This window comes from Cavia porcellus, unplaced genomic scaffold (genome assembly GCF_034190915.1).
Source record: "Cavia porcellus strain 051 isolate PalLab524CR breed Dunkin Hartley unplaced genomic scaffold, mCavPor4.1 scaffold_2, whole genome shotgun sequence".
NCBI classification, from domain to species: Eukaryota; Metazoa; Chordata; class Mammalia; order Rodentia; family Caviidae; genus Cavia; species Cavia porcellus.
The window spans coordinates 37,587,824-37,613,643 of NW_026947485.1; the positions used below are offsets into that span (position 1 = coordinate 37,587,824).

Consider the following 25,820-nt stretch of genomic DNA (forward strand, 5'->3'; position numbering starts at 1 on the left):
CTATGCCTAGGAAAAATAGGGAATTTTGCTTTTATTTTTACTTTATCATAAAAAAAGTGTTCAGTTTCCAGTGGGTACAATCTGAAGATGGCAACATATGGCTACATACAAGGGATGTGGATATGCAGGAATATTATCAAAATCAAGGACACCTGTTAGTTACAATGCATGCATCTCATCTCAGGGGGAAATATGGACCACAATGTACATAGATGTCCAATTTTTCCAGTGGTCTACTGCAGTTTCTTGGACCAATCACTGGAATAATTCACATTGTTTATCCTTCAATTAAGCAATAAGCCATTTAGCACCTTTCTCATGAAAATGTGGTACAAGAGAGCGTAGTTTGGAGTAATAGCTTAAGTAATAGCTTTGAAATATGTAGAGTATTCTTAACAAAATAAGTGAGCTCTTGCCTCAGTTTCTTTTCTCAATGAAAGAAATGTGTTGTTTTTAGAAATATGAAAGAGAAAATGAAACAGTACTTAGAGATTTTTTTCTTCTCCTCTCCATCTCCCCTTCTCCTTCCCTTCTCCCCCTCCCCTTGTTTTTATTTTGAGACAGGATCTTCCTAAGTTACTCAGTTGCCAAGGCTGAAATGAAATATTTGATCTTCCTGCCCCAGCCTCCTCAGTGCTGGATTTACAGGTGTGCACCACCATGCCCAGCTTCTTTCTTTCATAAACTTCATTGAAACTAAAAACTTATAAAATTTTAATGTATATTTTCAACTTTTTTATACTTTAGAAAAATGTTAATCATTTAGAAAGTTCAGTCTGTACACATTATATTTAGCTTCCTAGGTGGGGGTGAGCTTTCTAGAATGTGCTGAATTTTAGAACTCTCTTCATAACATGGAAATGCAGTATTTCTAAACCCTATTACAGTATGTGTAAAAGGCTCAAATGTGAGAGTCATATCTGTAATTTCATTTACAGCTCTTTTTTTTTTCAAATCTGTCACCAACTTGTAATGAATTTTCTTGGAAATGAAGATGTGCTTATGTCGTTGAATCTTGAGAAGATGAGTATAGGTTTTTGAAGATGCTGGCATTCCGTTCAAGTAGTCAGAAGATAAAAGTGGGTCCTTTGTAGTAGATGTAATAGAAAAACAGAGTACTGAAATAAGTAAGTTTTCTTGGCTTTTTCGTGGAATAATTTTAAATATTCAACTAGATACTTACCTATCCCTGTGAAAATGTAAATTAATTCAGTTTTCCCTTTGTTATTTATTTCAAACAGATTAAATAATGAAGCCTGTCTACCAAGTGTAGTTCCGAAATAATGTGATTTATACTTTAACTCACATGGCAAGAGACATTTAGATCTGATGGTGAATATTAGCAGAAAGAATTTTAACGTTAGCACTATGATACCACTTCTGCCAGGGGCACATTGAGCACCTCCTGCCATTCCTTAAGAGTCTTTAATCTTCTTTTCCTGTCTGTAGTAGAGGAAATTTCTGTCCTCTGAGGGCAGGAAGAAGTCAGTAGTTTACCTCTGATGAAGAAAGTAGATAATGTACCACACATGCCGCTTCATTGCAAAAGTAAGCACTTCAAGTTTGAAAGTGAGCCAGCCACAGACCTGGCATTCCAGAAGAATGTTGTTTAATTGGAGAAATGACACATAAGGAGGTTGTTCTACAGACAGGCAGGTGCACCAGTAAAGGTACATGTGGTGTAGCTGGAGCCCATTTTAAGATACAGATTTGGTGGGAAAATGAATCATGTACGTGATTTATAAAGTGACTTACAGAATAGAATTTTGGAAATGAAAGCTTTTGAAAAAGAATTGTATTTTAAGGCTGAAGAGATGAGAGTTTATTTCTAAAATTCTATAGTTGAAAGTCAGTTGATTTTCATTTTGCAATAAGCCCCTGCCCCCCAAATGATGACCAGACAAAAGATGAGATGATACAAGGTTTTAGACATCCGTAGAATAATTTCATGTTCTTTAAGGGACACTATTTTGAAGAGTAACTCATTTTTTACTGTTTATATTGGGTTCTTGTGATACCCTAAATATACCAAAGCATTGCATGTGCTGTTTATTGCTGACAGTAGCTATGTCACTTACAGAAGACAGTGAATCTGAGGTGTCTCACATCTCTGAATGGTGGGAGGTAGAAGGCTTCATGTTACATTCCATAGGGACAAGATTTCTCCCTATGGCCAGTAACGAATGTCCCTAGTGGACCAATTTCATTAAAGAGCTATTTGTAGAGTATTGCTCAGTGCTGGGCACTGTTCTAGGAGCTATTAGAAGGCTAAACTGATGGATTGCAGACACAAAATGATGTCACTCCTCTACAGGACCCTGGAAGTGTATATGGCAAGCCACTATTTGTCAGATACTTTCACTGAGTATTAGAATGTAGGCCAGGGGCTGCTCCCTTTGAAGAGCCTGAACTAAGGTCATGTGCATAGATAAAACAGGAATAAAAGTAGAGAGAGGTGAATGCATGAGAGACAGGGAAATGGCTAAATGAACCACAACAGAAGTTTGTAGAGCACTAATCTGTGAAAGGGGTCCAAGAAATATGTATTGGATAAAACAGCATTTGAACCAGATGATAAAAGAAGGATGGTGCTGAATTTGAGATCTTGGAATGGAGCTTGTCCTCACCCAAGAAAATCTGAGCAGAAGCATTGGTGGGGGTGGGAAGTACTGGTGTATAAAGTGGGCAACAGTGTGTGTAAAAATGACTAATGAGATATGTGCCCAAAGTCCATAGAGGTGAGCCCAGGAAGGGCCTTAAATATCATCTGACTGAATCCTAAGTCACTAGGGAGCAGCTGAAGAATTTTGGTTAAGAGAATAGTGGTGAGCTGTCTCCCAGAGCAACCCATCCCTGATGTCAATGGAGGGTGACTTGCGGGGAAATGCCCAGTGCTCAGAAGCCCTTTAGATACATTGTCATAGTCCAGGAACAAGACAAAGAAGTCTAAATGAGGGGACACCATTGGAATGGGGGAGCTAGACAGAGGAGGTGGGATGTAGGAAGTGCCTGGATGATGGGTATTGGCTTGTGGGAAGGGGAAGCCGAAGTTGCTCTGGGATTCAGGGACCCAGGGACCGATCTGGAAGGGCTTTCATAGTTTGTACCTTTATCTTCTCCCTATTCTATGTAACTAGTATCTTTGTTCTTATTTCTGAGATGAGAAAACTAAAACTCAGAAAAAGTTAGTAGTAGGTCTAAAATTGCACAACTGATAGGATTTAGAACAAGGTTTTGAGTGCAGGCATCCATGTCCCCATAGTGCATGTCCTTTCTGTTTAACTCAGCTGTGAAGAAAGTAGATGAACTGTGTTCATTCTGCTTAGACTCAGTCTGCTGCTGGAAGGACTCTCCCTTCTGGGTAGGTATCCATCAGCAGGCTGGAGACATGGAGGGCAATCTGAGAACAACGTTAGGAGGATTAAAGATGGGGTGTAAGAAGTACCTTTGTGTTCATTTATTCGGCAGATACTTGTTGATTATCCTTAGCAACTGACATTGCATGACAGACTATACTTGTATCTTTTAACAGTGTGCAGGCTGATGAGAAAGACTCAATAGTGTGGCATGAATGTAATGTAGCTTGGCTGTAGGAACACCTGTCAGGGGAATCTAACCCTGTCGGGGGTCAGGAAGCCTCTTTGAGTCAGTTTTACTACTTAACATTACGTTCAGATAATGAGAGATGAGTTATAAAAAGTAAGAAAAAGGCTGGGCATAGTGGCACACACTTGTAACCCTAGATGCCAAGGAGACTGAAGCAGGAGGATCCTAAGTTTGAGGCATTTAGGAAGACTGTCTTAAGTTTTTGAAAACTGACAAGGGCTGGGGATGTAGTTCCATGGTAGAGTGGGTGCTTGAGCCGCTGGTTTCCCACAGCCACCAAATGAGAAAATGATACAGGGGAGGGATGGGTTGCTCTGGGAGATAGGCAGGGGACATAGAATGTGCTACAATCCAAAGGCAAGAGAGAATCACAGAACTTCTCAAGGACTAAAAATTACTGTGTGACCAGTATAGAGGGACCATTAGTAAGAAGATACAGCAAGAGAAGGTAGTAGGAGTCTTCATATTTTCTATTTCATTGATAGTCTTCTGGAATTCTCTGCTGGGTGTCCTTTGACTAATTACGTACCCTCTCTATGCTTAAATGAACCATTTGAGCACTTCTGTGTTTGAAAGGTTAGTATGACAGCAAGTTTAATGTGAGCCTGGCTAGGCCATGCCACCCAGATATTTGATCACAGAATTCCTGTGCAGGAATTTTTTTTAAAAGAGAATAACATTTAAGTACACTAATAAAACTCTGAGCAAAATAGATTACCTTCCCTAATGAATGTGGGTCAATCAGTTGAAAGCCATAAGAGAAACAAAGCTAAAGTCCTCAAAGAAAACAAAACTTTGCATCTAGAGATAAGATTGTGATAACCAACTATTCCCAGAGTCACTGGCATGCCCTGTAGACTTCAGACTCACCAGTTCCCATAAAAGCATTATTATAAGTCTGATTATCACACACACACACACACACACACACACACACACACACACACACACACACCCCTTACTGGTTTACTTTATTCTGGAGAACCATAACTACTACAGATAGGAAAAGACTTAAGAAAGGTAAATTATTCCACAGCCACTAATACAGATTGACCAATAAGTGATGGGGCAGGGCTGGGGATCCAGATTGTGTTATAATCACTTTAACTCTGTGGCTTCTCAGGTTACTATGTCCTGAACATTTCTCACCTCTTCCTTTGGGATCATGCTCCAGAGCATTCATTGAGATAGTAGCATGGTTGGTAAGGCTTAAGTAGAAAAGGAAAATGCATCTAAGGTGTCGTTCAAGAAGCTATCTGACATTTCTTACCTCCTTGGAAAACAGAAAATCCTCCTATTGCAGCATTATCATTGGCTTCAGGGGCAGGGGTTGTATTTGTAGTGACTTAGTATTCTGGTGGCCATCTGATTTGCCGAAGGTCATACAGGAATATTATAAAGTGATGGGTTGGCTCCTTATGCAGCTTTTTGGGGAAGAAGACCAACTTCTTTGTGTATGTTTCTTTGTGTCTTGGTTCTCTGAGTGAATGACCATCATAATTGGCATGTATTGGGTTTGTTGTGTGTCAAGTACCATTTTAAGTGTTTTATAAACATTATCTTCTTGTCATCCCAAAGAAAGTGGCCTTATATCATCCCATTTTAAGAAAGGAATGATTGAAGAATCAAATAACATTCCGAAGGTCAGTAGCAGAACATGGATTCATATCTCATCAGAATGATTCCAAACCAGTGCTCTGGGTGTTCTGCTGTGCCTTCCTTGGCACCTCGTAGGTGCCGACTGCTCTTCCCTGCCAGACTACATAGGCTCCATGCAAGCAGGTGTTCTTTTCACCAAAATACTTCAACTTCTGCCAAGTGCAGTTCCTAACACATAGTAGGTGCTCAGTGCATATATATTGAATGACTAAGGGACTCACTTGTGTTCTCTGTGATCACATCCAAGTGGATGTGCATTGGAGTAGCATGTCCCTCATATATAATTCATTATAGATCCAGAAAGGAATCACAGACTTGTGAGGTATCATGCACTCCTGGGATTTTAGCCCTTAAGCTACAGGTTAAGGTTGTTTTCCATATCTGTGCTTTAAGATGAACACACTGCCTGAACTCTGTCACCAGCTCCCTCTTTCCAGAGAAGTCTAGGTGACGTTCTCTACATCCCTGTCATCCATTCTGAGAACCCATCTGTTGTATCTTGTGCTCTCTACTATCCGTATCTAAGTAATACTGGTGCTGTTAATGAATCATCACTTTATAGATTTGGAAAATACATCTAAAGTTTTGTGCCATTTGTGTCTTTCCAAAATTCTCCCAATATCTCTCTGTCTCTGTCTGTCTGTCTCTCTCTCTCTTTTTCTCTCTTCTACTTCAGTTTCTCACTATTTCATAAACATATTTCATTGCTTTTTAAATTAAATATATGACAGTTCATGGAAAAACCACTTTAAACTGAAACTATTTATATTTTGTACCATTTTCCCCTCAAAATTCTTTTCCTTTGCTTCTCATAACTGAAAAATCAATGATACTGTATTTAGTACCATTATGTACATTTATTTTCCCCTTAGAAATGGTAAATTTTGACTAAATTTTGACCAAAAAATGTAAGATTAGGCAGTGTGTAGTACTTAGCTCCATCTGCCTTATGTTATTATTTTTAATTATGTAAGTAGATGGCAATGATTTCTGCAGCAGCTAAACTAAATGATGCAAACTTTTCCTCTAAAAAAGATAATATAGTCTAGAAGAATAGCTCTTGGGCATGTAGTACATGAGTATGTGGGTCTGTGTTCATACTCCTATGTATTCTGGAAATTAAAGTATATGTTGCCTTTTCCTTCCCCTAAAAACAAAAACAAAAACAAAAATAGATAAACTAACTATATAGCTAGAAACTCCATTACTACCAGAATAAAGCACCTTAGAATATATGTCCAGATGAAAACTGTCCAAAAGCTTATGTGGCTCTGAAAAGCTTCACGGTAGGGCCATTTGTGTTTGGGAACATCCAGTCAAAATAGCAAGACAGATACAGGGAGAAATGTAATTTGCAAACACTTAGCTGGCAAGCATTGACACAAACAGCAAAGCTCCAGATCGTCTTGGAGCTGTAACATGAATACATTTAAAAAATACACCTTCTCAACCTCCCCAAACCAGAATGCTCACTGGACTCCTCTAAATCTTACTCTGAATGTTTAGTTCTCCTTGAGAAATTGTTGGAAATGCTTCAGTATTTTGTGTTCTTCCAAGCATGGTGAAGACTGGTTTGGAAAGGCAGTCCTTGATTTGGTCAACTAAGAACAAGGAGGCCTGCATCTCCCTGCATGCCTGCCATGATGGAGGATTGAAGTTGTTCTAACTGTAATTCTTTCATTCCTGCTTTGCCAAGCCAGTTGGCTTATGTTGTGACATGTGGCAACTTCTCCCTTGGAGACTAACTCAGTCCAAGTTACCATAATATTTAAGACCAGCTACAAAGACATTTGTTTCCCTAAATCACATGCCAAATTTAAATCAATCTGCCTTCTACTCCCTGGCCATTCAAATAGATTCAACTCTTATATTTAAAAAAGGAAAGGAGTATACAGGTCTTTTTGTTGTATGCCTGTTCAGGCAGATAAATAAACAAGGCGTATCATGCCTGGTGTTGTTTGGAGCTTGGTCACTTCCTTTTAAAGTCACCTCTAATACTGTTCATTTTAATGAAGTTGAGATGTTCTAGAAGGAAGAAAACATATGTAATCTGGCTACAACAAGCTATTGTCAGTGCTGAAGGAAAAAAAGGTAACTGAAAATTAGTGGCCTTTTTTGATAGTTCACTGGGCCCCTGAGTTGCTTTTGCATAGCCTCAGCCACTGGAGGAGAAGGAAGGAACCTTTGTCCTAAATGGCCACCATCGTCCTCTTGAACAGTTAATGCTAAGAAATAGCATCAGTGCACTTTGCTTTTTAGAAAGAAATTCTGAGCTAAAAATGTGCACATGCCTGTTATCCCAGCAATCTGAGAGGCTGAAGCAGAAGGATCATGAGTTCAAACCCAGCCTGGGCAACTTAGCAACTTGGTGAGATCCTGTCTCAGAATAAAAAATAAAAAGGGCAGGGAATATAGCTTTGTGAGAGGGTTCAATTCCCAGTACTAGAAAAAAAGGAAGTGGTTTCCTATACTACCTTTGCATAGAAAAGGCCATTAGAGAGAAAGTGAGAAAGGAAAGGAAAAAGAAAGAGTCTCAGGAAACACATTTGCACTGGTATGTAAACCTGGTCATTTTCTCCTTGGTATTTGAAGAGTAAAATAATGATACTGTTACCAACCTAAATTCTTCATATTTTTAGTTAAAATTTACCTTCCTTCATTGTTCAATTGACCTAAAATACGAATTACTTTCAACACAATTCTTGTGAGTGGCATTTCTTTTTATTTTTTATTTTTTTGTTTTTGTTTTTTATTGGTACCAGGGATCGAACTCACGACCACCTGCTTACAAGGCAGGTGCTTCTGCCACTGAGCTAAATCCCCAGCTCCTTCTTTTTATTTTTGACAGTATGTAGACTCTTATGTTATTATTTTCAGAGTCTACTTACCAGTAGACTCTGAAGCACAATTTTAAAAATGTGCACCAGTGAATTACTAATAAAGTAGTACTTCAGAAATACCGGGAAATCTCTGTGCATCTCATCCGTATCATTCTCCTGCTGCTGAACTTTTTACTGATAGTTCTTTTGATTTTTAAAAACAAATAACATACTTTATTGCATAAATGTACATTGCTAAAGGTATTTTCAAACACAAAAATGGTATCACACTGTCTGTGGGCTCTTTGCAGCTTGAGTTTTTCGTCTATAAAATTAATCTGTGTTGTTAGATATTGCTTCAATTCCTTCATCTTTCTTGCATAATGTTGTGGTTGTGAGTATGTCACAACGTATCTGCTATCTTGTTTATGGGAAGAAAGGGAAACAAGGTGTTATGCTTTAGACTGGTGAGTTTGAGGGGTCTGAGGAACCGAGGGAAAGGTTGAATAGGCAGGTGGGTGCTCGAGACTGATCGAGGGAGAGGTCAGGATGGCAGTAATCAGCCTATAGGTGACATATAAAGCAGTCTCTTGTCAGCTGTTTCTAGAATTCTACTGAGTCTGCCAATTGAAATTTTTATGTTAACAATGATTTTTTAAAAAACTTCTGTACTGTCTGTCTGGTTAGTTGATTTTGAAATCTTTGTCACCCTTGATTGAAGTCTGACATGCAAGAGAAGAAAGGAGCAAGCGGCTAGGAGCGGCCAGGAACACAGAGGAAAGTGTTTGACAAGCTCTGAAGGATGATGTAGAGGTTAGTTATTGGAATTAGCACCTGTCCCCTGGAGTTTTATGAGATCCAAATGAAACTATATAGTCAAATTTGCTTTGTCAACTGAAACACACAGCATATATAATTTTTATACTTCATTATAGTTTTAATAGTTTTTAGTAGTAAATAGTTTTTAGCTAATAGGAAATGTTCAGGAAGAAGTGGGTCCGGTCCTGGTTGTTCATGCTTTAAAAGTAAGGAAGCCACAGCATATGAAGGGTAAACCAGAATTCAGATCTGTGATGTCAGCTTTTAAAAGCTGAATTCTGGGCTCCAGGGCAGCATTTTAAGAAGCTTTTTTTTTTTTTTTTTTTTTTTTTTTAAATGACAGGCTTCTCTGAGCTCTTACAGCTTCACGTGTTCAGACATTTTAGTAACACATTTCAGCATGTCTACAAAATGTCCACCTCCCCCTACCTCAGCCATAGGCTTGCAGAGGGCTTTGTCTGCATAGACCTGTGGCCTACTTTCACCCCTGACCCCAGCCTCTACTCTTGCAGGACACAGCCTCTGCCATGCACCCACTCTATGATTGGTGAAACTGTCATCTGCTTAAGTTCTTTAACTGCAGCCACCCAGTGGGTAAGTAGTGGCCAGGGACTAGAGTCCAAGTCTCTTGCCTTTCAAATGTTAACATTTGTTTTGTGTTAATAAAACCTTACGTCTTCAGGGGATCTGGCAGAAATTTGAACGTGTTTAATTTTCCTGCAATAAATATTAAAGAATTATTTTTAAAAGCAAAGAAGCCAAACCCCAGCCAGGGAAAACATGATTTTCTCTGAGGACCTTTGACAGATGCACACAAGTGCTAGGATTAGATCATGGACCACTGGCCTTTGATTCTCTCTCCCACTGGGTACCCAGAAGGGGTTAAAACCTCTGGTGTGGACGTAGGCTGAAGCTGAACCTGGAAAGCACACAGATGAATCTAATACACAGTGTCCTGCCCATAGAGCCAGCTGGTCATAGCTGCCGAGAGGTTGACATGGGGAAGGTGGCATTTCTGTGACACTGCAGTGATTCAAGTCAGAACCAGCCAAGTTAGCCCAACTATTTGAATGAGTCCCTCCTTGTCTTTTTGCAGTTTGTTTTCTGTGTCCCTGGAGAAGCCACATCAATCAGGAAAAGGGAAAAGAAAATGTGAATTATAAACTACTTGAAGACAGAATACAGGGAACAATTTATTACTGTTGTCATTGGAGGATTGCTAGACAGACTGTGGCCCCTCCGCTAATAATACATTCTGATACATTGATAACAGAAATACAACTAAGAGAACAATTTTGGAAAAATGAAAGTTGAATTTCTAAGGTTGGCATGCTAGAGCTTGAATGTATTTGACAGAGGCAGGCTTGTGCCACCAGGCACACAATATTAGGATCCTCCAAAGCATGCACACAAAGTTTTTGTGTTGATTCTCACAATCCCCAGAATAGCCATAGGTGGAAGATAAATTATGTTGGACTGCCTGGACAAGGTGAATATTGATCAAAAGCCCCCACCCCACCCCAAAATGGGCCAGCCTCACAGATCATTTCCTATTAGTAACTGTTTCTAGGCAAGATGCTCCAACACTGGAGTATCTGTTGGGACTGACCTTTCCCTTCCTTTCTTTCTCTTTCCTTTCTCTTCTACATTGGTCCACAGTGTTCATGCCAAAGTACCACTGGTGTTAATTCTGCCTTCATGGGGTTTTCAGGCCAGATCTGGGGCAGACACGGGGCAGAGAAGCCCACACAGCAGTGTAGAGTGGCTCCTTCACTCTTTGCTTGGGTAACTATGCCTGCACTCTCAGCAGCTCAGGACGGTGATCTTCTCTTCGTAACCTCCTAGAGGGCAATTTATAAGCATAAACATTTGTTTTGCTAAAGCTTTCTAGTACAGTGTCACTCTTGGAAGTCAGTATAAGGGGCTGTTATTTTTTCAAATAGATAAAAGGTAGGTAGGTAAGAATAGTGTACAGTTTTTCCTGACATACTCAAGTGATAGTTTCTGAAAACTAATTTCTCAGGTGTGCCTTATAGGATTGGATGATAACTTTGGTTGTGTATTATAAACTGAAGGAGAAAACTTATTTTTTAAAATCTTACAGATAGGAAGTAATTATTCTCTACCTTTTCATTACAGGAATTGGAGAAGGGGTAGCTCACTTATGTGGTGTGTAGAATAGCTGTTTATGCCTAAAGAAAACAGATCAGACAATAATCCCTTGAGACTGCGAACAGGGGTTTGACCTACTGTTCATACCAGACTCAGTCCAAGAGAGCTGTGATGTAAGGAAAGCTGCGGCGCTGCCCTGCTGGTGAGCCCTGGTGCAGGCTTAGCTTCCAGATGTGGATACTTGTGCATGTGTGCAGGAAGTGACTTGGCACAGTGTATTTCCTATTTCCTGTCATTTGGAAAGATACCTGTGGAACTCAGAGTCTTTCTAGTTTTGCAGTAAAGCAAGCAAAAACAGTACCTTAAGGTCAGACAATATGTTCAGTGTCTAAATTCCCAGGATCTGTCACTGGGTCTCCAGACAATAAATCTTGTCTCTTCTTTTGGTCCTTATGAGTAAAAGTAGCCAGGGCTTTTAAACTAACTACTGGTTTGTTTGTTGGCCGGTTGCTTTTGTTTGTTTGTTGAAGCAGCTTCATTATAATCAGACGGATCTTGAACTCACTGCATAGCCCAGGCTGGCCTCAAAGTTGTCAAGATCCTCCTGTCTTAGCCTCTCTGAGTACTGGAATTATGGGCATGTACCAGTATGCTCAAGAAATCTGCTAATTTTAAGACTTGTAAATGAGATTAGAGTAGAAACTTTTTAAAGCTAAAGAATGATCTGTATAGTGTTTAAACTGGGATTAGGACACTAAAGCATTAAAGTTTATTCACATTTGTGATTGATCATATTTAGGTAATTTTAAAAGCCTCTTGATGTCAGTGGTTCATTTTGCCACCATTATTTCCATGAAGTTCTAGGTCTTTTGTAGACAAATTAAATACAGTGCTTTCTTTATGACATGAATTAAATCTAGATCTCAGTGATGGTTGGCACCTTTCAAATACCCAGATGGCCACATCGTTTGCCTCGGAGTAAAGACGTGTGTGGGATTTTAATTGTATCGTTTTATTTTTTTCATCTTTTTAAATATCGCCTTTTTAGCAGTTGCTTCTTAATGAATGACTAATTGTTTACTTGCGTTTACAGCCAGAAATTTTAGCATTAAAAAATTCTTTTCAAAAAACAGATTGAAAAAAATGTGTCCCTCATTCTTTTTATTTTTTGCCCTAGAACAATAAAATCTTCCCATCAAAACACAAAGATTTGAGAAATCACATCATCCTGTCCTTAGAAACTTAAGTTTAATAAATCTGGTTAGGGGAGATTTAATTATAGTTCTTAAACTTATAATAAGCTCTTATAAAATACAAACAGGGTAAGACAACAGCACTTTTGCCTTTTGATTATAAGTCCTTGGGTCTAGAATAAGTTTTACCTATAGATTATAACCATTATTTTTATTTTGTTTTTATAACCACTAATTTAAAAAAACGTTGGTTAAAAATCTAATTTTGCTTACTTTCTTCGTTGTTTAATCACCAAATATACTTGAGGGCTTTTTTTAGACAGCAGGAACAAGACAGTTTGTTATCTACACAGGCAAGATTATTTGATTCAAAAGACCAGATTCCAAAACAGGCCTCAGACACCTGTAGGGGGGATGTGAGTTGGCAGGACCTTCTGGAGGCAGAAGGGTCTGTGCTAAGTGAGAGTCTTAGATCAGAATTTTATCCCTTTTTCTATTTGAAACCTTCATAGCAGATTATTTGCTGAAACAAGACCAACACAATGGCCTCAAAATAGGGTGCTTTGAGAATACTCATTTAGTTAAGACAAGAAAGAGCTGATAAAAGACTCTGAGTGTCTCAGAAGTATTGTTCTTTTTGCTGAGCTTCTTATCAGATAGCAGCATAGAAGTCAACAGCAGGCATTTCCATTGCCTGTCCACATGCTGTGCTCTGTCCACATACCTGGGGCGCACACACGCACACATGTTCAAACAAGTATATGCTCATGACTTCTGAGCACTGTGGGCTCAGCCAAAGGTTTGAATTTGGTGAAGTTGTTAGTGCTCCCAAGACAGGGGCTTGAACTTAGGTCTTCCGTTCTGTCAGGATAGTTGATAGTGCTTTGAAGTTCTGTCTGCAGATTGCCCAGGATGTCTATAGTTTGCATTGCATTTACAAGAGAAATAAATAATCTGACACTTGTGTAGCTAAATACAATTTATAATTTATTGTAAAATTGAAACGTGAAAGATCATGCTTTTCAAACTGCTGAAATGGCTTAACAGACAACTCATTGTAGATAATACTGAATTAAGCCAGCCAGCAGCCAGCATTTTTCACCCAATTATTCAGACACCTATAGTTGGGTGCTAATGTACCTGCTGCTTACTTGCTCAGACTTAAAACACAAAACCTCTAAAAAGATGTTTCTATTCTAGTGCTGTAAAGATTGGCTGCTTTTGTGGGTTCCTTGTATTTCTCAGGATGCTTATGTGCCAGCTCCTCTTAAAAGAAGTCTGCTTTTAAGTATAGGAAATTTAGCCCTTCGAGAAAGTGCCAGTGTCTGAGCCATCAGCAAAAAACCCCACAAGTATTCCCTGGGAAATCTGCTCTGTGAGAAAGAAGTTTAATTCAGAAACTGTCATTGATCCAGGATTTTGAAGGCAATTAAGACTGGCCAAAGGTCTATTTTATCAGCGCAGAGACTGCCTTTATGTTTACACTCTAGGCATTTGTCTGTGCTCCCCCTGACGCTCTGCAGCCACAGAAGGTATCAGAAGTAGATTAAAATGGCCCTGCCACTGCAACAGAGCGAGGCCCTTTTGGCTTGGGCCTTGTTATTTGTTCCTTCAGTGATTCCTAGCTGCTGTGACGTCAAGGCTGCCATTCAAAGCACAGAAGAAGGAAACTGTGGCCTCTCTTCGCATCAGTAGCCTGGATAAGCTGTTATTTCTCATGCATCCGCAACATGCTGTATCTGGCAAAGCTGTGCATTCCATGCCTGGGTGACCTGGTTAAATGGAGGAAACCCAGTGCTACCCACTGAATAGTCTCCAAAATAAACCTTCCACCCAGTGCACCTCAAACTCACACTCCTCTGCTTCTGGGGTCTGAAAGGAACTGCAGCCTGGCTTGATACTAGCTGCTTGCATATTCAGCTTCTGTTCGGTCTGCAAGAGGAGAATATCATTATCAGTGGCCTTGATTAAAAGACACTTCAACACATCATTGTGAGGCCTTTGGATCAGCACTACAAAACTTTCTGGGAAATCAATGCTATGTTGGGGGGAAAAAATAAGTCAAAATTTAAACTGCTGTCACTTTTTACTCCTCCTTCCACTCACCCCAAGCCTTAGTTTCAGACTACTGATTCTAAAAAGGCTTTTATATGTGTTTATATATTAATTTTATACTTTTCCTTTATGGAGCATATATACACTTTTCATATGAGAAAAAATAAGAGCTACAATGTATATTTCTCAATGCAGAGTTAACATGTGACCTGCTTTTCAGAGAGAGCTACCTCATAATATCATAGTGCTATTGAACAAGCTGTGATCCCTATAGCAAATAATGATCTTGCAGAAAGGCCAAAAGCTCACTGACACAGTATTCTGATTGCTTATAGTGACTACCTCAGAACTCTAACCAAGTCTGATTCTTCAGGAGCATGGCTCCTTGGGTTTCTTTCTGGCATGGGAGACAACTTTATTTTATTAGATTCCTGGAAATGAGCATTACTGTCACAGAAAAAGCAAGCTTGCGCATGCCTGTAATCCCAGAACTTGGGAGGCTGAGGCAGGAGGATCCTTGTGAGTTCGAGACCAGCCTAGGCTACAAAGTGAGCTCAAGGCCAGCCTGAACTGCACAGCAAGACCCTGTCTCAAAAGAAAGAAAGAAAGAAAAAGAAAAAGAAAGCTTATAACAAACACACTTTGTATTTCAAAGTCATCGTAAGGCAGTATACATTTGAGGTCATCACATCCGTTATGAATCCCATGGAGTCTTTCTCACAGTAGCCTTTCCGAACCTTTGATTGATGGATATTTTTTAGAAAAAGAGCCATTTAATATATACACAAGTGTATAATACACAGTTTTATGTCAGAAAAGATCTTGGTAAAGTGAGGCCTTTCTACAAGTGGATTATTATAGGACAGAATTTTTTCTGATCCTGACTGAAGAAAAGAAGTGCCAGTCTTCAGCTGATTGGGTAAAGACAGAGCAGGCACAGTGAACCGTATAAAATGGGGCGAGTTTACTAGAAGCATTCGAGTTTCACCTCCGTCATCAGACTTACAGGGGCTGGCGCAGTGCCATGAAAATGCCATTTAGGTAGAGCAGAGTGCATGGGGTGTGGGGCTGATGAGCCTGGCTTCTTCGTGAGTACTTTGGACTGGTGAGCCTGAGAATGTGAAGGGGTAAGCCATGACCAAAGGGACGCTGTGATACTGCTTTCCATTGGTGTGCTAGATGTTTGACTGTTTGTGTATCTTTCTATTTCTTTTTCTCTTTCCATTTCAAGAGGACCTAGATACCTGAAGATACCTGGTTGTACAAAATCACCACTATGTTGAGAGAATTGACTTAAAACTGAATCAAACATATATAGAAAACTAAAATCTCTTTTAAAAATTTTTATTGAGACTGAGTCTTAATAAAAAGGGATGTTGAAAGCTAGTTTGTTTTATCTAGAATGAAATTTGAGACATAACAGTTTTACCTCTTCGAACAAAGAATGAATGATAACTTTGAAGGTAAAATCCTAGAGTTAATTTTTGTAGAAGTTCTTGATTTTCCAAAGGCCCTTTCTTAATATTTTGAAATATAAACCATTCTAAAAAGTTTGCCTGTCAGGTAGTCACCATTGTTGGCTCTCTCTTCCTTAATTTAAACTGTTGAAACTCCCTTTGATCTTATTTGTCAGTGACTGTGACCCTAGTGGGTTTTATAAATAGTGCAGTATAATTTTTATCAACTTTATAAAACTGCAGTTTTATATTTATTACAGTCAGACTATGTTGTGTTTGCACTGTATTCTGTGATATTATCCAACTAAGAAAGGGAATAGCTGATGTCATTGAGCACTAAATATTATGTGATCATTTTCTCAATGCTTTTGTATTATGATGAGGTTTACTTCTTGATGCAACTTTGTAATCATAGAAATTCAGCTGATTACTCAAGTAAGGAGGTCCACTCATTCCCAAATAGTACATTCTCTTTAGTGGACTTGATATGGTTTGGTGGGCTGTAGAAACCATCCCATGTAGAGTTGTACATCAGTACTGATTCTTTCCAGTAACATAACCTTGGGTGTGTTATTCACAGAACCTCGGATTTCTGATCTGTATTGTAACACCACCTTGTATCATGATCACAAAACTTAATGCCCATATATATAAAATCCCTGGGCAGTACATGAGACATCAGTTCAAAACATGGGGTCTGTTAGGGTTACTATTGCTTATGGGTGGTGCCTTACAGTTTTCACCTTTATTTTTCAGAATTCTTTATAAAAGATAAGATGCTGAAGATCTTAAATTCTATTCTCTAGACATAGCAAAGTCATTGCAAATTCTTGAGTAGTGGTACAGGAAAATACAATTTCATGAGATTATAGTTGGTGACTTTGTACACATTGGCTAATACAACGTGACAGCCACTGTCTTCATTCTTTAGGTGAAAACACTGAGGCACATTTAAATTAGTTAACTTTTTAAAAATCACACGGTGTGTGGCAGAGCCATTTCTGGAGCCCAATCTGTCTCCCACCTCCTGTGTTTATCTTACAATTGATCGCTCATTGCTAAGTGAACCAATTGGAAGGGCTATTTACACTTGTCCAAGAACAAAGTGACAAAGATCTGAAGTACTTACTGAAAGAATGGGCAGGAGAGGATAGGCAGTAAGCATTGACAGGTACCAACTAGACTGACGATAGATCAGCCCAGTGCAGCTCAGTGAAGGCAGAGCTCAAGGGGCCCAGCTCCAACTCTCAAGCTTCATTGGGTGGCTTTGCAGCTAATGAAGGTAAAGTAAGTTAGATTTGTGTGTTTTGTTGTTTCTGGATGAGCTTAAAGGGAGTTTCTATTGAAATAGAAAATGTCCAAGATGGAAAATGAAAGGTGAGGCCAGTTCTGAAGTAATGACTTGGAGACCAATGCTGAAGAAGAAGAGTTTAATTGTTGTGCTGTAAATAAGCGTATGGGTGTCTGTGCTGAAGTGTTTGTAGCATTTCCTGTGAGCCTGGGCCACACTTGTACACTGTAGTGTGCTGCTCTCACCCTAGTACCCCATCAGAAGGAAGAGCTGTTCCTCATATTCCTGTGTGTTTGTGTGTTTGTTGGATGGATCCTGCTGTGGCACTAAGAGACAGACTTTGCTGGGCCCTGTTTTGTAAACAAATCTGTTCCCACACGTTTTCTTCTATCATTGGATGTGTACACCGGCTCAGCTTTTCACACCGACATGCAGAGAAGTCTAGCAATTTTAAAGCATGTTTTCTTTTAGAAGTAGCAGGCATCAGAAAAAAATGTATACATGCATTAAAAATGAAGCATTGGAGTGCTTGTATTTTCACAATTTTCTGGGCCACAAAGTGTTTTGCAATCCAATCCAGATAGTCCCCCTGGGAGATACTCTAAAAGCTTTCACAAAACCATAGACTAAGCTCAGAAGAAAGAAACCCCTTTTTATTTTTAAAATTCATTCTATAGGCCATAAGTACAATTAGTCACCCAAAGTAGTAAGATGTAATACTGATTTTCCAAAGGGTAGGTGATTCATCCCTTTCTTAGAACTTTAATATATCTCTGTATATTTTCTTCCTGTATGTTTTGCAAGTTTTATTTAATATTCCATCCAGGTTTAAGTGTTTATGACAGGAAGTATATGAATGGTTATGATAGGAGTAAATATCACTCAATTTTATGATTATAGTACAGGAAGTAACTTTTCATACCAAATAAATCTTTGAGGGGAAAAAACATCAACTTACAAATTGAAAATACATAAATTTTCCTGAATCTTGCATATGACTGGATTGCCTTTTAAATTCAACTAATACCAGAATGATGATTTCTTTTCCTAACATTTCTTACTAACAAATGCCTCTGGTTTAGAAAAACATTTCTGAGTATCTTGGCAAGAGCTAACATGATATAGGACTACTGTAAAAATTTTTTTTTTAGGGCTGGACATGGTGGTACATGCCTGTAATCCTAGCACTTGGAAGGCTGAGGCAGGAGGATCACCACAAGTTTAAGGCCATCCAGAGCTACAAAGTGAGTGGAAGGTGACCCTAAACTGCGTAGTAAAATTCTTTCTTGGAAAGAAAAATACACACATACATACATACATAAAATAAAAATAAATTAATCCCTCTATTAAAAGGTTGAGTATTCTACTACTGAGCTGCAATTTTTCCAAGAAATATTCTAAGTGTAGAACAAATGATACTGAAAAGCATTCAGAGTCAAAAAAAGAAATGACCCTTTCCTTGAAGTTTGATGGCTCACTGAAGCCACAAAAGTCCCCAAGCTGTTGGTGTAGGCAGGTTTCTTCCTACTGCTCTATAAGCACTTAAGAAAGACAACTTGTCTTAACATCAGAGAGGATGCATATGAACAAGTTAAAAAGAAAACAACTTCGGTTGTATCCATCGTAGGCAAAACTGTGAGATTTTGTTTTTCTTTCTTTGAATTAAAATAAGAAAAAGTTTTTTCTCATTCTTTTCATTTTAAAGCCTAAAATATTTATATTGGGGGAAAATTACAGCACTCATTTCTGAAGACTCATACTCCAGGATGTCAGAATGTCTGACAGTCTGAAGCATCTGCAAAGTGCTTTGCAGTTTCCAATGCCTTCATAACCACCAAGGGATTGTGACACAGCCATACTTAACGGCCTGGGAGTTAGATAATGACAATTCAGTCTGCAGGTCCAATCCCCGCCTCAAGCTTTAAAAATAGGACCTCAAAATCACTTCTGCCTGTAAAACTCAGTATCACAGATTTTGCAAATAAATAGTTTGTAAATTATCCTTAGAGTACAAACTAATGGAATAATTTTGCAGTTACTAGTACTTAGTTGTCATGAATTTTCCTTAAATTTTGCAAAAAGTGAATATATTTTTATGTGATAGCCTGTCTGGTGGCTTTTAAGGCATTTCACTAAGCATCATGTGTTGTCTTGCGGTGTAGCCCTGCCCGACTGTGACTAGCAGACATGCTGATGGCACACTTTGGAGCATATGGGTCAAGGTCAAGCTCCCTGGGCTTTGAGTCTGGGTTCCCCCACTTACTGACTGTGTAACCCTGGTGGGTCCTAAGCTCCCTGGGCCTGTTTGCTTATCTACAGGATGGTGGTAATAATAGAACTTACCTGTAGGATTGCTGTGACTGTGAAGTAAGTAATGCCTGAGCTAGCCCTGCATGTCAGTTGACTGTTACCTAGGGAAGTTGGGTGATCTGCACAAGAGCAAATCAGCAAAAAGAAGAGCCAGAACTTGAATATAGGCCTTCAGATCTCCTTGAGGTCTGGTACTATTCAAAAGTAAAGTCAGTTCCTTCTCCTAGCTACAAAAGTGCCACAAAATAGTGCACTCCTTTCCATCATGTAAAAGAAAACTTTTGAGTTAGTGTTGAACTTTTTTTCTCAAGGTTTTATTTTGTTTGGGGAGGGTGGACTCTATGCACTTATATGATTATCTGCAGCACAGCCCTAAAGGCCCACAAAACCTGGAGAGTCCTTGAATTTTCATCACCTTCAAAGAAGCAGTCCCCAAATTAGCAGAAATTCCTAGAGGATGGCTGCATCTTGGCAGCTGCCGTGTTGGGTTCATGTTCTCTGTGCTTTCTCCCCAAGTTTTCATTTCACAATCTGTTCTTGTTGCACCGTTCTTTCTCTTCCTTTCTTCTAAACACTCTGCATTGGGCACCCGGGGGAGGGGCACTTGCCTATAAAGCTGTGTGAGATGGCACAGATTGCACAGAGGCCGTCGGGGGCTGAGCATGGGGAACTTGAGACACCATGGGAGTAAGAAGTTTCCTGTGAATAAAAGTGAAAATTGGACATTCAGGTACTGGAGGAGCTCTCAGGGCCCTCATTTCAGGGTGCTTTCCCTTCTACCAAGGTCAGTATCAGTAGAAGTCTTTTAAAATTGTACACATTTAAATTACCCTCCTCATAAAATGTTCTTGTTCTCTGAGAACTGCATAACAGTATTTCTTTCTGTTGAGATTCATGAGCTTTCAAGGGTGAGGAGGCAGAAAGGATGACTGCACTATGGCATAGTTTAAATTAAATTCTTACCTCCAGTTGGAGATTCTATTTTTGTTATCTTCAATTTGAAAATTATATTTATATCATGCAGAAGGCTTCTATACCCCCCCCTTTTTGGTACTGGGGCTCAAACTCATGATCTTGCACATGTCAGGCAGGCACTTAAGCCACTGAGCTAAAAAAAAAAAAAAAAAAAAAAAAAAAACCATCCTCATTTATACTCTTTAAAAAATTAGTTTTGTAAAGGTTACAAAACATTTAACATAAATGAAAATTTAGTTTCAGAGTATAAAACACAGTTTTATTATATATTTATATATACTTTTCATATTTATCTCAAATACCCAAAAATAAATACAGGGGTTGGGATACAAAAGCCTAGTGTTATCAGGTTATAAATTAAGAGCTCAAAGGTGTTGTGTAACAGAAGCAGGTATGAATTTGTTGTACTTTTATTCTTCAGCTGCTTTTAAGTACCTCATTTCACAAACTCAATTCTCTTCATGATTCTGGTCACAAACCAAACTGGACCAGAACTGAATCAAATTGCCCCATAAAGTCAACATTGAACCTAAACATTGAATCTGATTTGGTTCGTGTCCTACTTATGCCGGGCATGGTGGCACCCCTGTAAATCTAGCACATGAGAGGCTGAGGCAGGAAGGTCACAAGTTTATGTCTTGCCTGGGAAATTTAGTGAGACCCTGCTGTAGAACTTGGAAAAAACAGCTAGATGTTTAGTTCAGTTCTAAGGCTCTGGATTTAATCCTCAGTACCAGACCTGCCCCCCCATGAACTCTTCCACCTCATCCTCCCCAGCCAAGAGGAAAATACACTGACAAGCAGCAATAAAGGACAGGTTTTATAAAAGCCGCCCCTTTAGCAAATATCTGGTAGTTTTTTTGGAAAATGACCTCTGTCATTGAAACTATTTCGTTATGGTGAAATAAAACCAATGTTTTATACTCATTTTTCCCAATGGTGAGAAATTCCTGCTCTTTCTGTGACATAAATGATGAGTTTAGCCGGAGATTTAGCTCCGCAGCTCATGCACTTGCCTAATAATTGCGAGGTTGTGAGTTCAAGCCCCAGTACCCAAAAGCAAAACAAACAAAACAATATAATAATAATGAGTTTAAGTAAAAGCAAGAGGAACACCTTACTGGCCAGTTTCCAAGGGCACCTTGGTGTGCACTCTATGTGGGCTGTTCTGTTAGTGTGACCATATCTTGGGAACAGATATTCTGCCCTGTCACAGACAGACCTGAAGAAGCGCTTTCTTCTTACTACCTCAAGGAATAGTAATAGCAGCTGTATTTTTGAGTGTCTGGGAGAGGAGATGATTTCCATATTTGAAATCTGAAGACAGACAAAGTCAACTTTCTCTTTGCTGGAAGGGTTAATGCTCTGACCAGCTTCACATCAGTTCCCTGGAATCTTAAAATTACTTTTCTAGTCACGTGCACAGAAGGTCTAAGCATTTGTGAAATGTCTTTTATTTTTTCCTCCTCCCAATGCTGTTCTCTTGGGCTGTCTTAATTACACAGGGGTTAAGAAACCAAATTAAAACTAGGCGTGTCTGGTAAACAGTGATCACGTTGCAAGCTTTTAGCTTTGCTCGCAAGTTGCTTCTCCTCCCAGAGTAGCTTTCTTTTCTCTCTACTGGCTTGGTTTTTTTTTTTTTTTTTTTTTTTTTTCTTAATAAGGAAATAGCATAAGGTCTTTTGGAAATACTCACAGGAAGTGGGTCTCCATATGCTGGTTACTCACCAGCCACTGAGCGATGACAGGTGGAGAATGCTGCTACCGCCCTTTGGATTTATGACAGTGGCCCTCAGAGCAGGGGACTCAAGGCAGTGTGGCGACTGAGAAGGTTTTTTCTTCTGAGGGAACTACAAGAGAAAACTGGTCACTTCGTGTCATTTCCAGGGAGGAGGACGTAGGGAGCTGCGATGGGGTCAGCAAGGCGCGTGGCGGCTGTGTCTGAGGTTTCTGTCCACTTCTCAGAGAGCAGGCTGTCTCCCCCAAATTAATGCTCTCTTCTCCTCCAACAATGATTCTTCTGGAGTGAATCACTTCCAGAAATGAATAGCCACATTTTTGGGGAATGAGAATTGTGAAATCCCTCATTATAATGGCAGGTTTTCAGTTGGTGGTTCGATCACACAGAATTTCTCAAGATCAAAATGAAACCTTGTCTTTAAAAAGAAAGAAAGTACTGTCGATACAGAAAGCAAAAGTATTTCCAGTCGCCTCGTGAAGAACTGTCACAGCAGATCTCTCTACTTCTACATAGAGCCGTATGTTCCTATATTGCCTGCATGAGTGAGTTCTTGGGATTATGGATTCATTGCCAATAGCTGGTGATTTCCTATGTGGAAGGTTGCTAACTATAAGAAATGTTATCCTCAGTGAGTAGGTGATAGTTTCTGAAGATTACTGCTAAACTAATACTCATCGTCTTGAGTCATGGATTTAAGACTGCTAGCAAGTTTTTACACACTTCTGCTTTATATAACACAGTGCCTGGAACTGCGGGACCGTAGAAGACCCCGAGAGGTTTTTAAGGACATGGATTGAGTAATCATTGAATCTTTCGACTACTGTATCTTTTGAGGAGGAAAAGGTATTTTACAGGAGGAAGTGGTTTATCAGGGGCTTTTAGAAGAGTGGTTACTGCTTTTCTATATTTATTTTAAACATCACTTCATCTTCTTGTGTGAAGGAAGTGAATGTATACCTAGTTTCCACGGAGAAAAAGTTGTGCTGACTCTCTTTAAGGGGAAAACTTAATTTTACATGTCACATCTAAATGGAATTTTTTTTCTCCTAAGGGGGAGCAATGCATTCCCTGAAAAGACTTAACTTTCTGACATTATCCACAATGAGTATCCTTTAGGTGCTGGTGGTTTCTTGGGAATTACTGGGTGCACTTTGATCCAGGGGCAGAGAAGGAAAGGAGGGTTACTGGAAACAGGGAGTGTAGTTGAAAGAGTTGTGCTCTCTCCAGAGTTGGTAAGTTGTTTGACCTACTGACTCATTTCATAGGAATTAGGAAAACAACCTAGTGTGGTTTTTATTGTTAGTGCTGAAGGATTCCAAAATCGGTGTGCCTGCAATTAAAATGGGCTGGAGAAAGGTAGCATTGGCAACTAGGTATTTTTTTCTATGGCTTGTCCTTTTAATGGAATCCATCCTCTGCTTCTAGGATGCATCCAGCCTGCGCTTGGAGATTCTCTGATGGCTATTCAACCGTGAGTACATAGGACAGAAATTTCTGCTGTTTACTAGTTCTTGTTTCTTAATTCCAAATGGCATTTTGTCTAAGGGAAGCTTTGAGGAGATTCCTCCTGCCCCCAGTGTATTTATAATACATAACATGTTTGCTACTAGAAAATACTCTGGCTACAATAGTAATTATATAAGGTATCATAACCTATATAAGATTGTGAACATTAAGAATTAAAGTTTATTTTGATAAATACTTTTTGAGGCACATTGATATGACAACTTGAGTTTTGATTTACTGAATGATTTTTAGTAAAGTTACTTAAAACACAAGTAGGAAAGATATCCACATACTAGCAGAAATCATAATTACAGTTAATGAAAGTCATATGTTTAGTAAGGTAATAGATAATGTAATTCATAGTGTTTTGCTTTTCCACCAAAGTTAGCAAATATGCTTCAGAAGAGGACAAAGAAAGTACATTGAATTTGGATAAAAATAGAAACTGAGAAAAAATATTTGAAAAAGGGTATTGCCTCTGTGTAACGTCACATATCCTGGAAAACCATCCCTATGTATCACACCCTCTAATTTTGTTTTTTCTTAATGTAAAAGATACTTGATATATAATTACTATAGAATTTCTCATTCTCTTGCAAGGCGACTGAGTAAAAGGTTGGGTCTCTCACTCTGATGCTATTTATTCAGTTACTTTGTTACATCTGAATGTCTTTGAATTGGCTGTCTTAACCTATTTAGGGTGCTAGAGCTTTTTGAGATTACAGTGGAAACCATGGATCCTTTTACCACACTCCTGCACAACATTTGCCTTCATTTTGGGGGCACTCAACCAGCCCAGTGAAGCTCCCTCAGTGCTCTGGCTAAAGAAAGTCAACCTGGACTGAGACCTAATTTTACTGTTCTTAAGCTTCCTAGAGTGCTGGTATTAAGAGGGGAAGCATCCAGGTCAAAAGAAGTCATTCTCTGGTTGTTAGGGGTAGGTACAAAGCCAGAGAAAAGGACAAAAGGTAGAGAAAATACATAAATAGTGCTAAATAAATACCGAAAATGGTTAATACTATCAGAAACTCCAAATCAATAGTCCACAATCCTTCAGCGTTTAATCACACATACAGTAGTCATAAAGGGATTGTGAGTTCAGGGAGAAAGTTACAGACCTGCGGGAGCCACTGGAAGTTTTTCTCAGACCCTATTTTTGCCGAAGCCTTTTGCACAACATAAAACTGTGAAATCACTTTCATTTTGCTTTTCCGTTGTGTGTTTTACCAAATTGGATAGGACTGCAGATCATTCGAACTTCTGACGTACAATTCATAATAATTACAACAAACTGGAAAAATGATTCTGCTTTAGCACAAGAAATTTGGCGACAGACTTTATAAGAGGTGATTAATTCAAAAGAAACATTGGTTTTAAAAAATACCTATATAGTTTTTATTGCTCATCAACTATAAATACAAGTCAGTACTGTGAGGCTGTTACAGAAAAAAAAATAGACACGATTCTTGAGTATATTAAATGCGAATGACATAAAATGGTCAGAAAATAAGATGTTAGTCAGACTCATTCTCTCCAATTTGAATCACAATTGAAAAGAACATGTTGGGCAACTGTATGCAGCAACAGAAATCACATACCCTTCTAGGAAAAGATAAAGTAACTGAGGGTTTTAGTCTGAAAAGGGCTGGAGGATTCCTTGCAGATGGTCTTTAACTAGTTAACTGCCTGATTTGTCCTTACATCCCTGGGTTCTACTGAGTGCCTGTGTTCAGTAACTCGGAAAACTTTCAGGGACCATTGCGTTTAGAAATGTTAGTAATGATTTTGTGATACACTCACCAGAAGTAAAATAGATTCAGATACAACTAAAGAGATACTATCATGACAGAAAGAATACAATTAATAAATTTGCTGGCTGATTAATAGATAAGGATTATCTCAGTTGCCAGAATGATAAAGTAGTTGAGTGACTAGCTAAGGGAAATTACGAAATCTGCTTAATCTGTCTTACAAGAGAATGGGTAACACTGTTTTAGAGGGCAGAAAACATTTGTGTATTAATTTTCTCACAAACTTTGAGGGGCTTATTCTCTGCTAGGTCCTGGTAGAGGAAGGATAGATACAGAACCAGAATCACAATGTGAGGTTAGTGATCTGGGACATAAAATCAGCATATGATAGGGGCTTGCAAATGTGAGTCACCCCACCTGGCTTGGTGCTGTGTGAATGGCCTCTCAAAGGACCCCTTTGAGGCGAGCTAGTTGAAGAAGCCTTGCATAGCATGGAGTCCAGAGAGAAGGAGCAGAGTGTACAGGG

At 39.0% G+C, this 25,820-nt stretch overlaps 1 protein-coding gene across 1 annotated transcript in view; it reads left to right on the forward strand.

Moving 5' to 3' along the window:
• Nucleotides 1-25,820, forward strand: part of LOC106027256 (uncharacterized) — a 176,208-nt gene that overhangs the window by 128,786 nt on the left and 21,602 nt on the right. Inside the window, exon 6 of the mRNA XM_063235730.1 lies at nt 23,463-23,508. Within this exon, the coding sequence (XP_063091800.1) occupies nt 23,463-23,508 (46 nt within the window). The remainder of the gene's footprint in view (nt 1-23,462; nt 23,509-25,820) is intronic.